This window comes from Capsella rubella, unplaced genomic scaffold, assembly GCF_000375325.1.
Source record: "Capsella rubella cultivar Monte Gargano unplaced genomic scaffold, Caprub1_0 scaffold_2, whole genome shotgun sequence".
NCBI lineage: Eukaryota > Viridiplantae > Streptophyta > Magnoliopsida > Brassicales > Brassicaceae > Capsella > Capsella rubella.
In genome coordinates, this window is record NW_006238922.1 from 11190287 (window position 1) to 11207965 (window position 17679).

The 17679-nt window shown below is 34.2% G+C and overlaps 2 protein-coding genes across 4 annotated transcripts; both read left to right on the forward strand.

The window, feature by feature from the left end:
- The first annotated feature begins 2675 nt into the window (after nt 1–2675).
- LOC17896321 (auxin efflux carrier component 1) lies at nt 2676–6287 on the forward strand. Its single transcript, XM_006300818.2, has 6 exons — nt 2676–4007; nt 4224–4458; nt 4637–4722; nt 5425–5582; nt 5684–5760; nt 5862–6287. Exons 1-6 carry the CDS (start codon nt 2753–2755, stop codon nt 5926–5928), a joined length of 1878 nt encoding a protein of 625 aa, XP_006300880.1. The 5' UTR covers nt 2676–2752; the 3' UTR covers nt 5929–6287.
- A 6606-nt stretch (nt 6288–12893) lies between these two features.
- On the forward strand, nt 12894–17327 carry LOC17894561 (phosphoethanolamine N-methyltransferase 3). Of its 3 annotated transcripts, none has more exons than XM_006302102.2 (11): nt 12894–13012; nt 14602–14717; nt 14828–14965; nt 15072–15209; nt 15524–15667; nt 15743–15853; nt 15937–16078; nt 16181–16461; nt 16561–16722; nt 16804–16857; nt 16959–17327. In XM_006302102.2, the coding sequence occupies exons 1-11, from the start codon at nt 12961–12963 to the stop codon at nt 17130–17132; spliced, it is 1512 nt and encodes a 503-aa protein (XP_006302164.1). In that variant the 5' UTR covers nt 12894–12960; the 3' UTR covers nt 17133–17327. The 3 variants fall into 3 exon arrangements, with proteins under 3 accessions (XP_006302164.1, XP_023643907.1, XP_023643908.1); XM_023788139.1 differs by lacking the exon at nt 12894–13012 and adding an exon at nt 14119–14403; XM_023788140.1 differs by lacking the exon at nt 12894–13012 and adding an exon at nt 14435–14518.
- Nucleotides 17328–17679: the final 352 nt, after the last annotated feature.

The window sequence follows — 17679 nt, forward strand, 5'->3', positions numbered from 1 at the left end:
AAACTCTTAATTTGTTCTATTTTAATATGTAGAACAACACCTAAACAATATTTATATTGTGTGCTTGTAGAAAGAAAAAAAAAGTTGAAAAAACATTGGAAAAATAAAAAGCTGGAAAGAAAGAAAAGAGAAAGAAGATGATGAGCTAAAAGAAAATAAAATGAAAGAGCAGAAGCAGTGACGACTGGGGTTGATGGAATATTGTGTTTCCTCAAATATGAGCAGCTTGCAGCACTCTCCTCATCATATCTATCATCGACCAACCCGATTGCTTTCGTACGGACTTCATTTTTTTTATAGATCAAAGACGCACATTAGACTGATCATCTCTAATATGTACACTTAGGTATGTCAATTAGGGTTAAAGCCCGCGGGTTAGTTTGGCCCGGTCCTGAAAAACATCGGGCTCGGGCTTAAATATATATGTCCAGAAAAAATCGGGTTTTTTGGGCTAAGCCCATTCGGAATAAAGGGTTTTTTGGGCTTAGCCCGGTCGGGCTCGGACCGGCCCGAAAAGCCGTTATACAAATATATTTTGAATTTTTTGAATATTTTAGTTTGATTAAAAGATTTGATTAATGTTATAGTTTTCATATTTACTTACTAGTCTTACTTATTACTTTTAAAATCTTTATACAAAGCTAAAACTAAATATATATAAGTATCATGATTTTGAAATCATCAAAATATCTATTAAATTTTGACTCTATCTTATACTTTAAAGTATTTTAGTTCCATGTTTTATTGGGTTAAAGTGTAAATAATTTATTTGGCTTTTATTTTTTCTCTTAAATTAAGTTAGTTTTATTGAATATTGATAAGTTATTTATGCATTATTTTTATAGTAGACTTTTAAATATAGTTTTTAGAAAACTATTATGAACTTAGAAATTGATTTTTTATCGGTAAATAAAGCCCAAAAAAGCCCGAAAAGCCCTATAGCCCTGTTAGGGCCGGGCCGGGCTTTGAAATATAGGCTCGGAAATTTTTCGGGTCGGGCCGGACCGGACTCACATATATGAGGGCTTTACGGGTTTCGGGCCGGGCCGGGCCGGGCTAGCCCGATTGACATGCCTATGTACACTAACCCGAACCATCCCTCTTTTCAATATCTTCTTTTTAATGGTTTTTTACAAAAACTTTTTAAAACTAAAAATATTGAAATCTAAGAATAATATTTGTTTACTAAAATCGTCAACCGGCGAAATTACCCACCGATGAATTACTCGGTTTTATATTATTAACATAAGTTTCACACTCTAACAATCCACATAAAGAAAAAGAGTATAAAAATTGTGTTATTGGTTTGCTTCCCTTCGCACTTGATTTCACAGAAGTTTTTACAATTTGCATAATGTTATACACAATAGCTAGATAAGCATTGATTATACTCGGACATTTACGATTTGCATAATATTTCTTTGCAATATGTCATCTAAGATTTTACAATTCAGACATTTTCATTGCTCCCTAAACCCAATCAATTCCTATAAATACGTTTTTTTGGCAAATTTTAACCAAATAGATGTAAATAAGTCCAAAGGTAGAGAAGATAAACAAACTAAAGATCGAATCATCCATAAGTCCTAAATCTTATGCACAATTACAGCTTCAAGCCTTCAAGTGATAAATCCATGGCCCATGCAATGATAACTCAACACACATCTAGTATTTTTAAAAGTGATTTTGATTTTATGTTTATGATATCACATCTTTTTCTTTCATCCCTACCAACTAAGTATCCAATTAGGATCTACTTCGTCTACTCACAACTATTTTCCAAATACATTCAACCCTTCTTAAGAAACTGCTTTTCATCTTTAAAACTAATTTTCTAAGTTCATATAAACACCCAATTGAGTATATTTTCTATTGTAATTTATGGTTTATCATTAAAATAAGGAAAAATAATCTCATCTTACTATCTAAAATCTAACCACTATAATTCTTAACATAGTGAGGATCCGAACGGTAATAAATAATTTGTTAGTATGATATTGTTGAACTGCGATACATATTTAGAAAAATGTATTTTTGGAACAATTACGGTTGCTGTAAAATAAACGGTATAAATAATATTTGTTTGATGAAACTATTTGCAATCAATATTTTATTAATAATTAGTGTATTTTTTATTTTTATATATTAATAAAGAAATATAAATTGATTAATTTATACTTAAAAAGACAAAAAAAAAAATACATCAGAAGTAAGAACAAAAAACAGGTAGAAACTCTGCTTTGGACTACGCAAAGCGCACAAGGCCGCCTCTTTCACCATCCCCAAAGCTCCTCCACCACGCACCATTTTTATTTCGTTTCATCTTTTTACTACTTTCAAAATGCCCTTTTTGTCGTATTACTACAAATCAAAATTACTTACAAACTTCACAGTCACACACATTATTATGTTGGAACCGTTTTATTTCCTAACGAAAAAAAAACAAAAAAAAATACTGTATATAACCTTTATTTACATTTAATGTTTTCTACTCCTACACGAAACTAGTTCTGAAAATATGGCTACGAAAAAACACCAAAAAAAACTATTTTAGTTTCGTTAACAAATAAAAACAAATATAGCATTTTAAAAGAATAAAGAAAAATGTGACATCAACGGAAAAAAAAAACAAAAGAATATAAAAATGTGATCTCTTCTCAACACTCACTTTACTCTTCTTTCCCTCTTCTCACCACTTCTCTCCCAAACTAAAGAGGAAACACTATTCTCTCTCTTCTCCGGCGAAACAAAGATGATTACGGCGGCTGACTTCTACCATGTCATGACGGCGATGGTTCCGTTATACGTAGCTATGATCCTCGCTTACGGCTCCGTCAAATGGTGGAAAATCTTCACACCAGACCAATGCTCCGGCATAAACCGTTTCGTCGCTCTCTTCGCCGTTCCTCTCCTCTCTTTCCACTTTATCGCCGCTAACAACCCTTACGCCATGAACCTCCGTTTCCTCGCCGCGGATTCACTCCAAAAGGTGATAGTCCTCTCTCTCCTCTTCCTCTGGTGCAAACTCAGCCGCAACGGCTCCTTAGACTGGACCATTACGCTCTTCTCACTCTCGACTCTCCCAAACACTCTAGTCATGGGAATACCTTTACTCAAAGGCATGTACGGTAACTTCTCCGGCGACCTCATGGTTCAAATCGTTGTCCTCCAGTGTATCATTTGGTACACGCTTATGCTCTTTCTCTTTGAGTACCGTGGAGCGAAGCTTTTGATCTCCGAACAGTTTCCGGACACAGCTGGATCTATTGTCTCGATTCATGTTGATTCAGACATTATGTCGTTAGATGGAAGACAACCTTTGGAGACTGAAGCTGAGATTAAAGAAGATGGGAAGCTTCATGTCACTGTTCGTCGTTCTAATGCTTCCAGGTCTGATATATACTCCAGAAGGTCTCAAGGCTTGTCCGCGACTCCTAGGCCTTCGAATCTAACCAACGCTGAGATTTACTCGCTCCAGAGTTCAAGAAACCCAACGCCTCGTGGCTCTAGCTTTAATCATACTGATTTTTACTCCATGATGGCTTCTGGTGGTGGTGGTCCGGGTGTTCGGAACTCTAACTTTGGTCCTGGAGAAGCTGTGTTTGGTTCCAAAGGCCCTACTCCGAGACCTTCTAACTACGAAGACGACGGTGGTGCTGCTAAACCGACGGCTGCTGGGACTGCGACGGGAGCTGGGAGGTTCCATTATCAATCTGGAGGGAGCGGCGGTGCTGGTGGTGGAGCTCATTATCCGGCGCCGAATCCAGGGATGTTCTCGCCTCAGCCTGGTAGCGGTGGAGTTACGGCGGCGAAAGGTAACGCTCCGGTTAGTGGTGGAAAGAGGCAAGACGGAAATGGAAGAGATCTTCACATGTTCGTATGGAGCTCAAGTGCATCGCCGGTATCAGATGTGTTCGGCGGAGGAAACCACCACGCTGATTACGCCACCGCTACGAACGATCATCAAAAGGACGTTAAGATCTCTGTACCTCAGGGGAATGGTAACGGTATGATCCTTCAATTACTCTATTGTTTTGTCTTTGCACCCTTAACTTATTTTCTTTACGAAAACATCCCTATTAAGTTCTCTTATATCTTTTATGTTATGATTAATTTTTTCAGTCGTACGACTTTTATTGAACGTACTTGTTTACTGTTGACTCAATCAAGACAAATAGTTTCTGTAGTTGATGAAATGTGTTGTTGCTGTCTTCGTGTTCCAGACAACCAGTTTGTGGAGAGGGAAGAGTTCAGTTTCGGTAATAAAGATGATGATAGCAAAGTTTTGGCAACGGACGGAGGAAACAACATAAGCAACAAAACGCCGCAGCCTAAAGTGATGCCACCAACAAGTGTGATGACAAGACTTATCCTCATTATGGTTTGGAGGAAACTAATCCGTAATCCCAACTCTTACTCCAGTTTATTCGGCATCGCCTGGTCCCTCGTCTCATTCAAGTATAGTTTCTAACCACTCTGATTTTACTTTTTATTTTATTTCCACTACTTTCTTGATAAGAAAAGGGTTCAGTCTTGAATGCGTCTATATGTTTTGAAAGCCTTGTAGTTAGATTGTAGTAACAAGAAAAAGATTTGAGAAAGATTTTACGGAATTAAATTGATGTGGTCTGTGCAGGTGGAACATTGAAATGCCAGCTCTTATAGCAAAGTCTATCTCCATACTCTCAGATGCAGGTCTAGGCATGGCTATGTTCAGTCTTGGTCAGTTCCTTTTTCTTTTTTTTTTTCCTCTTTTCATTTATTACATAATTAATACCATAAAACAGTCAATTATTCTCTTTATTCTGACCTTCATTCTTTACAGTGTTTTAAAATTATGAAAAAATGTTTTTAAGATTAACAAACAAAAAAACCAAATCATGTGGATGCATGATTCTTCTCTCTCTGGCCTTTTTTTTTTCTTTGCTTTTGAAGTTTAGTTTATTTTGGAAACTAGAAAACATGTTTGTATCAAAAAAGCAAACAAAACTGGCTTCATAGCAGAAAGCATGCTCCACAGTTCTCTGCATTTCATCATAACATGTCTCTCTCTTTTTTATCGGAACCATTTTTTTTTTTGTTTTCAAACTTAAAGTAACAATTTTATTAAAAATGTATATATATTTAATGTCTCTCGTATCGATAAAAGTTTTTACCTTGTTAATGTTTCAGTAGAATTCCATCAACTGAATATAAAATTTGTTTAATCAATAACTTTATGTTAAATCGATGTAGGATATGATGATAGTGATGATGTTAATGGTGGTGGGATCAGTGGCTGTGATGATTATTTTTTTTAAATCACTCTTTTGCAGCTTATCTGCTTAAAAAGAGTAGTAAATTTAAATTAAACCAAAAAGGCAAAACAATTGTTTAATTTTAATTAACTTTGTGGCTCTTTTGTTTTGAATGTGTGTTAAAAAGGGTTGTTCATGGCGTTAAACCCAAGAATAATAGCTTGTGGAAACAGAAGAGCAGCTTTTGCGGCGGCTATGAGATTTGTCGTCGGACCTGCCGTCATGCTCGTAGCTTCTTATGCCGTTGGCCTCCGTGGCGTCCTCCTCCATGTCGCCATTATTCAGGTATATCTTTATAATTATTTTTTATGATATGTTGTGTCCACTGTCGTAATATCAATTGTCCTTTATATAATAATTGTTTTTTTAAATGAAAACAAAAACAGGCAGCATTGCCTCAAGGAATAGTACCGTTTGTGTTCGCCAAAGAGTATAATGTGCATCCTGACATTCTTAGCACTGCGTAAGTTTAGTTTTTTTTTTGCGTTATACATTTCGGAGTAATCTTTAAAATTTGATTAGGAATAATAATATGGTTAACGTGAATTGTGATTTTTGTTGCAGTGTGATCTTTGGCATGCTGATCGCGTTGCCCATAACTCTTCTCTACTACATTCTCTTAGGGCTATGATGAGATATTACTACCTAATAACACAGTGACCTTCTTCTTTTTTAATCTTTTGAGGGATAATTATGAAATGTGAAAAGAACAACGCCCTTTTTTTGAATACCCACAAATTTTATCAAAAGAAGCTTTTAGAGAATCTTCAAAGATAATTTGGAGAAAGAAGCTCTTGAAGAAGGGAAGAAGAAGAAGAAGAAGTCTTAACTAGGAGGAGCTTGGCAAGTTTACCTTTTTTATTTTATTTTTTAATGAACATTCGTGTTTCTTTTTGGTAGGTATTAGGAATTTGTAAAAGCGTTGCTACTTTTAGTGAATTAAAACGTCAAGGAAAAAAACTCAAATTTCAAGTAATTTTTCTGTGTGCATGCGAAAGTAATTATAGGTATGTAAATGTATCTATTTCTCACAAAAATAACTGGCCATTACAAAAATGAATCAAAACAAATTTAACTTTACGTAGCATATCTAAGATATAGTATAGAGATTGGTACAAGTACTCTTCAGACAAATGTTTGGCGAAAGGGAGTTACTTGTCCGGTTGATTAGAATTTGCTTCCAAATATAACAATGAATCTTTAGTTTTAGAATGTTACATGTCGTTTAGGTGCGAGAGCTAGTAAAAAATAATAGCATGTGATGACTAAAACAACATACAGTTCGTCTTCGAGTTAGATTCAACAGAACACTCGATTAAATGTAGAAAGATGGATGAAGAAGCACTAGAAAGATATAGAAAGAGGGGACTTTGGTGCATGCGTACGTTATTCGACTTGGTCAAGATTCCTCCTCACTGCGTTTGTGGAATCTTAAAAGATTCGTTTAGTGTTGTCAATCGTTTAATTCTCAGAATCATTACATACCACTTACATGCTGATGCTGATGCTTTCCAGGGGTTTATATGTGAAGAGTGAATACTAGTAAATCAGTCATAGTTATTTTTATTTTATACAAAAGAGCTTGATTAATTTTGATTTTAAACTATAAAAAAAAAACTGGATATTTGCTAAATTTGAAAAATATTTGAAATTACTAACGACTTTTCTATACTATATATATGCAATATAAGTTGGGTGTAAAAGGATTATGAAAACCAAATGAAAGTAGTAATATAAAAAATGGGAAGGTGTAATAATTAGAAGGAAGAAAATACTAGTTAAAAGAAAGAAAGCGACGCTAGATTTATGGGCACGCCTTACGTAAACAATAAAAATCTCATCATTTTACTCTGCATGAAGACGGCTACAGCCGCCGTTGCATTCTTCAAATCTTCTAATTTCTAAATGTTTTCCAATATTTAGTGTATTCTTACTTCTTAATACTAATTAACTTTGTGAATTTTAACTACATTTTCACACTATTTTAAAAAATCCATAAGAGCAAAAGAGAAATGTCTAAGAACAAACAACAAAAAGTAAAGAAGAAGAGGAATGAGACAAAAGAGAAGAAGACGAGGCTGTGTCACTTCGCTTTCTTATTGCCACTCAACAACCCACGAACATTTTTCAGAAGCTTCCAATTCTGTATTCATTCTCTGCTCTCTCTCTCTCTCTCAATGTTTTATTTTGTTTTATATATATCAAATCCAGGCGAAAATCAAAAACTACAGAAGTATGATAGATAAATAGATAGATAGATTGGAAATTACTAACCATGAATGGCTATTTTGAGACGTCTAAAGCCATTAAATCGTCTATTACTTTTCGACAGATGAGATATATTGATATTACATGAGAGATTTGAAAGGACCGAGGTTTTTTTTTTCGGGTCATAAACAAGTTAATATCGTCACGGAAAAGATTTCGTATTTATTTGATATTTTTCAGTCGTTTTAATTATTACAAGAAAATGATGACGTAGAAGGGTAGAATCGTCATTTCGACATGACATAGTTGCAGATGTTAGTGTCTCTGCCTGCCACTAGACGGTGTTGGGTCGGCCGTCCCCCAGACAGAGCTTTGAGAGCTTTTTGTCATTTGTCTTTTTCATTTTCTTTTTTTATTTTATTTTTTTCGGATTTTTTAAATTTATTTTATTTTACTTGTAGTATTGATTTTGTTTCTTTTGGACAAAAAATTGGTCTTTTCTTCTCATTTGCTACTTTCTCACATTTAGTTTTTAATTATTATTTTTTTCGGGTTGAAAAGAAGAAAAATATATAGGAAAAATCAGTCGAGTGCTTGAGAAAGAAAAAGGAAGATACTATATTTAAAAAAAAATAAGAAGAAGATACTTTATTTCTATCGTACATGAAAGATTAGATACGATATGACGACCTAGTAAAGATAAAAGACATGACTTCTTTAGCTTTTTAAGCAAAAAAAATATTATTGAAAATTTAACATTTATTTAGGGCTTTATCTTCCACTATACGTCCATATATGTAATAAGTAAGGTATTGGGAAATGTCAACACTTGATTTGTCCTTACAACACTCTTTCGAATTTGATCAAAGTTCTACAAGTATGGCCGATACTTTCCTCTATTTTGAATAAAATTTGATAGATCGATTTTAGGTTTTTACATACAATAAAAATAAAAGGTACGTTATTTATTAATGGTTTCATCCATAAAAAATTTAAAAAAATAAAGGATCTAACTTTATTTTATACTTATAAATTAATGGGCTTTATGACCCATCGAGTTTTTAGGGACCCCGTTACAAAGTTGATATGTACTATGCGATATGCCAAAATGCTCACGTAAACATATCACCAAAATCTTTAAATAATTTGAGTTTTATATCATATGTTTGAATGACTCTCATTCCATTTGTCGCGTTTATAAAACCTTTGTTTGTTGCACGTGAAAACTTATATTACTTCGACTTACTAAAAACCCCCCTCCTAAAAGGATTTACTTAAATAGAGTTATCCTATAGTTTTGCCTCAAAAAAGTAAAAAACTAAAGTAATTAAAATTTATCTTTCTACAAAACCTACAAATAAAGACAAATGCGGCTTTGAATTCGAGGAACATTCACCTGTTCCCAGGTGCACGCCTACTCACATACACTACACATATTCCTATATTGCTCCTTGTTTTAAAAACTGTTAACTATATAGATTAGAAAATATACTCTAATCGATGAGTTTATGCTGTTGCTGTTGCTATAGTTAGTTTTTGAAGGAAAAGATATGAGCCTGCTTTGTAATTATTGAAGGTCTAGAGAGCCCATTTACATTAATCCATCAGGAGGCTGTTGCTGTTGCTGAGTTTTTACTTTCTGAGAAATTCTAAAAGAAAAGAAGTTGCCTAAACTAATGGGCCGATGGGATGGATCCTTAGATATTAAGATGGAAAGGTGAGAGATATTGGGGAGCAAAGATCCATCACGACAGAAACTGAAGCCTTCACTTGGGCTGCTTCCTCCTCCTTAAATGTAGGCCTAGCAGGAGTTTTGTTTCATATGCTAATAGACCTTGATGGGAGACACACTACTTGGGGGACTCCTTAAGACCAACATCACACAAATATGTTACGATTTCAAGAAATGTTCGACGTTTTCTCCTTTTTTGGTTCATCCGGTCATGCTGCGTGAACGAACTCTTCTAGTCCCATATACAGTATTTCCTCAACCAAAAAGTTTGTTCATCGGTTTTATTGCCAAAAACTACGTAAGATAATATCCCATAACGAAAAGATCTCAAAAACTTAAGAAACATTGAAATATAAAAGGTCATTAGATATAGAAACATTAAAAGTTGGACTGCCACTCTGAAACACTTCGGTTTGTTCTACCGGGGCTGACCGAATCAGCCGATAGGGTTTATCAAAAAAAAAAAAAAGGTTGGACTGCAAAATTTGTGAAGAAATGACAAAGGTTGTTAAGGTATTGACGACTTGAAGACGTAAGACTTTGTTCTGTCTGAGTAAAAAACCCACTATATACATTATAATGTTATATTTGCTTTCGCATCTTTTGTTTATATAAGTGTTAATCTACTTATATGGACCTTGTAAAATGAGAATCTTCTTCATATATGGCCACGAAATAAGGAAATATACAAATGAATAATATTCAGTAATAATAAGAAGAAAAATAGGAATGATAGGTGGGGGACCAAGATAGGCTCCCAATTGGGAATAATAATAATTTGTTAACCCTAAATCATCGGGTGATAAAATAACAAGGTTCAATTATTAACTTTACATAATTATATGCATACCCCATATTCAGAATTCTTAATTAGTATTTAGAGTCCTTTGCCTATACTAATTATAACATAATTGCATACGACCTTATGTATATCATATAAATATTACTAGGGCAAGTAGGCAAATTGAAAGAACAAGTTTGATTTATAATCTGAGAGTGTAGGCTCATTATTATCATTATTCATTAGAGCTACTATCTAGTCTAATATTTGTGTATAGTGGTTTTCTTTTATGGTCGCTGTCACCGAAGATTTTTTTTTTTCCGGTTGTTCAGTTATATTCGTTTTATTATCACCGAAGACTTACAAGTAATATGGAATCAAGTCTTTTTTACTACTATAAACAAAATAAAGAAAGACTAGGCTAGAAAAAGATCCAAAGAAAAAACATTCTTTCATAAAACTCAAGAAACAACTACTAATATAAAAATATGAATGATGAACGATCGATCAATTAATGTGGTTGGAGAGGTACATGTACATTCATAAGAGTGACAACAATTGCAGAGGATCACTTCTACCATGTACACTCACAAGAGTGACAACAATTGCAGATGATCACCTTCTATTCGAGAAAAACAAAAATGTAGCGGCAATCATATTTGTTCGTTTCATTATGAGGTCAGTCCGATTATTTAAATTTTGGCAAGGAAAAAAAATATCAACAAAGTTGTGGTCCAAGGAAAGATAGGAGTAGACCCACTAATTCCCATTATGTGGATCTTCAGTAGTGTCAAGTGGTTTGCCTAATTTCCTTTTCTTCTCCCACATTTTTCTTTCGAATCAACAACACGCACCTTGACATTTTGTATTTTATTTTTTCCTCCATCAAAATCGACGGATCTCTGACCTCTCTAAACCTAATGGACAATATTAATCAAGAATCTTCGAAAGCGATGCAAATAAAAGACATGTAGGTCGGAATCATGAATATTCATTTATGGTGGAAGGGTGATATTTTATTATTGAAATTATGTTTGATAAAAATGTTGGCCACGAAAAATAAACATTTGCTTTGAAATATGTTTTTTTTTTCATTCTAGGGCTCTTACATATACATATATATAGCCAATTATAAAACTACTACATACAATTAAAATTAGATGTCATATGTGTAAACATCTTCAACTTAATCAACTAGTTACTCTCTTTGTTTAAAATGAGTTAGTAGCTGATCTTGAAATTTTGATATAACTATTCAACAAAATTTGCCGAGATATTTATGGCAAAACTAGTAGAACGACTCGATAAGTAGGTATACATATATGATAAATCCAACGTTTCTAAGTTTTGCCTACATATACTTTGTGTGAGTGTGGTTTCTAATTAACCTATTTAACTATTCTGTTATATATATATATATATGTATTACAATTTCGTAATTTTAGTTTAGTGGAAAAGAATGTTGAATTGATTATAACGTTTGGTGGTATTACGAATCATAATCATAGAAATTAGAAAAACGTTTTTGAGAAAACAAGAGGACACAGGGAGAGAAAATTAAAACAAAGGGATGTGGCTGTGAGCCATTGGATTTAAAAGATTCATAAAGTTGGCCATTCGGAGCATCTTGGGATCACTGTCTGTTCGCTACTTCTCAAAGACTCTTAACTGTTTACTTACTTACGCTAACAGTGCTTTGTTTCATACTTATTTACATTTATGTCCCCCTCACATCTATCTATCACTCACTAGAAATGTTTAAAGTTGGCCATGCCCCATCTTAATCATTGAATCCCAACTTGAAGAAAATAAAAAGAATCTGTGAATCCAAACAGTTTAGAATCTATCAAACTAGCTAGTAGGATCTCTTTCTACCAATCAAAATGATATGTTTCGCAGCTTAATCCCCACAATTATAGTTAATAGTGAATGCTGGGATTTTTTTAGGAAGGTTAATCTAAAGCAAAGTAAATTGTACACATATATGTGTATACAAAAACTTAAAACATTGGGATATATTATAATTCTTCTTCAAAACCAAAAACCCTAGCTGAATCTTGGATCAACGTTTTTGACCATTAGGTAAAATACTATTTCATTTTATTTTGCTTAAAAATCCAACTTTAACTAATTACAATGTATGAACCTTTGGTTGTACGGTAGTTTAAACAAAACTATTCTTAATCAAAAAGAAGTGACAGCATGCAGAGCAAGTAACTAAGATTTTACTTTTACTTTTATTTTTTTTATGTATTAAGAAAGAAGCTATATCTTAATGATATAAGTTGTTCTCATGTCATAAAATAACCAATTTTTTCTTTAATTGTTCAATTTCTAAATATGCATCATATTCATTTGTTTTAGTTTTATAGGATGTTAAAATATAACAATTGAGATTATTAATCACAAATTTGAATCTATGTATATCATAAGTGAATTTATATATAATATTTGTAATTTATCATCTATTTTTATCTTCTTTCTCAACATAAGATTCATTTCCAAACTATAAAATTTATAATATCTAACATATTTTCAAAAACTTTCAACAATTAAGAGTACCACTACAATATAATACGTATTAATTTATAAATTAATTTCATTATAAAATAATAAAATATTATGGTCCTAATATTATTAATTTATAGAGATTTTACTGTATTACCCTTCACATTAATTATATAACTTTAATGGTGCCAAAAAAATAATAAACAGGAAACATATTATATCATTGTAATTATTGCTGTGAGAAATATAGCAAGTGAAGTTTTTTTTTTTTTCCAACCAAAGAAAATGAAATTAAAAGAAAATGAAAAATTCTCATATTTTTCTCTATATAAGGAGATCAAGAAGATGAGAAGGAACAACACAGAGAATCACAACACACACACAAAAAAAGCCCTAGACCTCTGATTTTTGTTAGTTCTTGTTGTCAATAGACAATGGCTCACAGTCACAAAAATGGAGCCATCTCTCCTTTTTCAAAAGATTTATGTAAGCCTTTCTCTTCAGTTCTGCTCTTCTTTTCTCTCCTTTATAATTTGCATAAGAGATCCCGCAATGTTCTCAAAATTAGTGTTCTCTAATCCAACACAACTGATTAATGCTCATTTTAGTTACAAGTTTAACATTCACATGATAATATTGTTTTCTACCTCTCAACAAGGACAAGAATAGAATCCTCAACTCATGTTCTATATATAGAGATCTCTTATTTTTCAATTGTCTTGATCAATTCTACTTATATATGAGCTTCCAAAGATATAACATAATTTCTGGAAAAGTACAGAGAATTGAATTATATTTGTAACTACTGTACTATTATCCCAAATGTAAACTTAAATAATAAGTTAGTTCTTTTTATTTTAAAAGGGTTTTCTTATTATTTCATCTGAAAGGGAAGTTTTACCTATATCATCTTTCTCTCCATCTTCACTATATTTTCTCATCAGTTTTCGTTTCTCTTTGAAATTCACAACGTGATATGTAGCTTTTTGTTTTCTTTGGTTTATATGTGAAGATTCTATAATTTTTACACAACTTATTCCACCCAACAACATATACACATTTTTAGGGAAGGATCCAAAAGAAAAAAAAACCGAAATGGAACTTAACTTAGAGGATGTGAAATTACTGAGATAGAGACATTTTGATCACTAGATTCCGTGGAAATACATATATATTCTAGTTTAACTAACGTCTCAAATTCTTCTTCTTATATACAAATTCATTTTTTAAAAAAAACCCTTTCACGAGAATAGGTAATAATAATTCTTGTAACGTCGAAAAACTATATACATACTAGAAGAAGCAATTTTCTAATTCAAATTAAGGAAAGAAAATACGAAACCTGTCTTCGTTACCGTGGGACACACTCCATTAACACGTGAGTCAGACCCAATCTGACGGTGTAGAAGCAATCTGGCGGTATAGAAGTTAACACGTGTCTGGACGTAACGACAAACTTAGATTCTCCTTTGATTAATGTTTGAATTTCGGATCCAATACGATAAGATAGAATCGGGTATATCGTTTTGAAAATAAACCGATTTAATAACCGGAAAATTGAAAACATATGTAAACCGAAATTTAACTTCCTCGTCTTCTCAACTCTGATCGGCAAAGAGAGGAGAGAGCTCAGTCCAGACTCCGGAGGAAGCGAGACAGCGAATTTGGAACCTGAGAGTGCTGATGCAGTCGAAGGGTAGGCTTCACAACCGCAGATCGAGGAGCTTTTCAAGATCCAGACTCGCCATCGAAGGATCATAGCCATAGTTTCCTAGCTCTCGATTTTTTTTTCTCAGTTTATAGATTGCGCCATCCTTGGGGAAAAATCGTCTCTTTCTTGTTCCCTTGTGTTTTCTCTCAGAAAATGTCTGCGTATGGTGAGTTATCTGGCGTAAATCACGATGAAACTGTGCTGGATTTGAAGCTCTATTGAGTTTTTCCGAATTTTTGAACCGAACCCATCTCTATTTTGGAGGATTTTTTCATCGAGATGTAATGCAGAGTAAAAATTGGGACTTTTATTTTTGTATAAAGTGTCTGGATTGATTAGGTTCGTTTCCTTTACGTGTTTGCAGGTGAGGAGCGTGAAATCCAAAAGAATTACTGGAAAGAGCACTCTGTAGGATTGAGTGTTGAGGCCATGATGCTTGATTCCAAAGCTGCTGACCTTGACAAAGAAGAACGACCTGAGGTCTATTTCGTCTCACTTACCTAAACTTATTATCTTTGCTATACAGATTACCTTGGGATGGACTTATGAACGAAAGCTTCTAAGGCTTAAACTGTGTGTGCTTGTGTCAGATACTTGCGCTTCTTCCACCCATTGAAGGGAAGACAGTGCTAGAGTTTGGTGCTGGCATTGGCCGTTTCACTACTGAATTAGCTCAGAAGGCTGGCCAGCTCATTGCGGTTGACTTCATTGAAAGTGTTATTAAAAAGGTTAGATCACGCCGGTACCTCTTCTTTAGGCTCTTTTTTTTTTTCTATTTTCTTTTCATTTTCGAGTTCTGTTCGATTTTTTGGCTCATGAGAGTCTTATCTGCAGAATAAAAAAATTAACGGCCACTACAAGAACGTCAAATTTATGTGCGCTGATGTCACATCCCCGGATATGAAATTTCCTAATGACTCTGTGGATCTGATATTCTCCAACTGGCTACTGATGTATCTTTCTGATAAAGAGGTAACCATTTACCTTGTTAGTGAATAAACCAGTTTAGAACAGGACACACTTTAGAGTAACCGCCTGTAGTAGTGAATAGAAATGCATGTTGGGACTTCTATAATAGTTTTATGTCAAACAAAGTCCGGAGTCCAGTACTCATTGCGAATGACAAAACTGAACCATAAAGTATCTTACGTTTCACTTAGTAGCGCGCCATGTACTAGAGATATTAGTCACCTGTCCATATTTAACTTCTAAGAGTGGTTTTAATCTTCAAATAGTAGGTCATTCATATCCCTTGACAAAGCTATTGTCTTTCCATCAAATTGCAGGTTGAAGATTTAGCGAAAAAGATGTTACAATGGACAAAGGTTGGTGGGTATATTTTCTTTCGGGAGTCTTGCTTCCATCAGTCTGGTGATAACAAGCGCAAGTACAACCCAACACACTACCGTGAACCCAAATTTTACACAAAGGTGTGCTACCTATATTTTCCTCCATTCTTCTGGTCTTGACAATTATTCTGAATCGTGGTGCATGATTCCTTTCAGCTTTTCAAAGAATGCCATATGAATGACGATGCTGGGAATTCATACGAGCTTTCTTTGGTTAGTTGTAAATGTGTTGGAGCTTATGTGAGAAGCAAAAAGAACCAGAACCAGGTAATAGGCCTTCATGTTTTAGCCACAGTTTGAGGGTATCTCTCATATGATCGGATTCATATTATACTTTCACAAAATTTCAGATATGCTGGCTTTGGCAGAAAATCAGTTCGGATAATGATAGGGGCTTCCAACGCTTCTTGGACAATGTCCAGTACAAGTCTAGTGGTATCTTACGCTATGAGCGTGTCTTTGGACAAGGTTTTGTGAGCACAGGGGGACTTGGTATGCACTTTAGTCACCGAGTTTGTATCAATTTTGCTGTATTTATGGTTTTGTATATGAAGTTCAATGTTACTCATCTAGTTTTCCGTTTCAACTGTATAGAGACAACAATGGAATTTGTGGATATGCTGGATCTTAAACCCGGTCAGAAAGTTCTTGATGTCGGATGCGGAATCGGAGGAGGGGACTTCTACATGGCTGAGAACTTTGACGTGGATGTTGTGGGCATTGATCTATCTGTAAACATGATCTCTTTTGCGCTCGAACACGCAATAGGACTCAAATGCTCTGTAGAATTCGAAGTAGCTGATTGCACCAAGAAGGAGTATCCTGATAATACATTTGATGTTATTTACAGCAGAGACACCATTCTGCATATCCAAGTATAAATTTTCGCTTTTTTCTTCTTCCTTTATGACTTCATTCACGAAGATCTCTTTCTCATTTGGTATTCAATTTGTAATCGCTGGTCTTACTTTTAGGACAAACCAGCATTGTTCAGAACATTCTACAAATGGTTGAAGCCAGGAGGAAAAATCCTTATTACTGATTACTGCAGAAGCCCCAAAACCCCATCTTCAGACTTTGCAAACTACATCAAGCAACGAGGTTATGATCTTCATGATGTACAAGCATACGGTCAGGTATACAAATACAAATCTTGTCTCCTCTTCTACTTGAAAAATCACGGAATTTAGCCGCCTAAACTTGCTTGGTTTTGGTAGATGCTGAAAGATGCAGGATTCGAGGAGGTAATCGCAGAGGATAGAACCGATCAGGTAAGAAACGTTTCTCTACAACAAACTCTATATATGATCTTTCAAAATGATCCATATATGCTTTAAAAGAAAACCAATATGCGGTCTGCCTTTTTCATCAGTTCATGAAAGTGCTGAAACGGGAACTGGACGCAGTGGAGAAGGAGAAGGATGAATTCATCAGCGACTTCTCGAAAGAGGATTACGAGGATATTGTAGGCGGGTGGAGCTCAAAGCTGCTCAGGAGCTCAAGTGGTGAGCAGAAGTGGGGTCTTTTCATCGCCAAGAGAAACTGATTCTGGCGGCAGTGTTATAATTAAAAATACTTTTAAGTTGAAAATAAATTCGGGTATGTATGTAGATCATCAAAGACCGAGTTCCCTGCTGTTATCTCTTCAAGCTATACTGTATGTAGCTGTGAGCTTCCTTTATATGTCTCTATTTTAAAGCCTATCCAGTTTGGTATTTTAATATAATGTGATATTTTGAAATCGGATTGATCAAGTTTGACATTGAAAACCTCGAACTTTCCCTATATTAATCCAGAGAAAGAAAAAAAAAAAAACAGGGAAGAGAGTGATAGCTTTAGGATCATCTTGAACCCTAGTTAGAGAAGGAGTCAGAAGGACAAGATCTCGACTTCAACTCTGAGTGTGTCGTTGACGATGAAACCTTTGGATGTGTCTTTGATATCTACTAGAGGTATATAACCAATAAGATTGTTGCAATTGTCCAACCTTATCATTACAAGATTTTTTTTTTTTCAGTACATAACAAATAATGATTCCAGATCATGTAGTAATATAAATATTTAAGTTCAAAAGTTATTCTTTCACACAATTA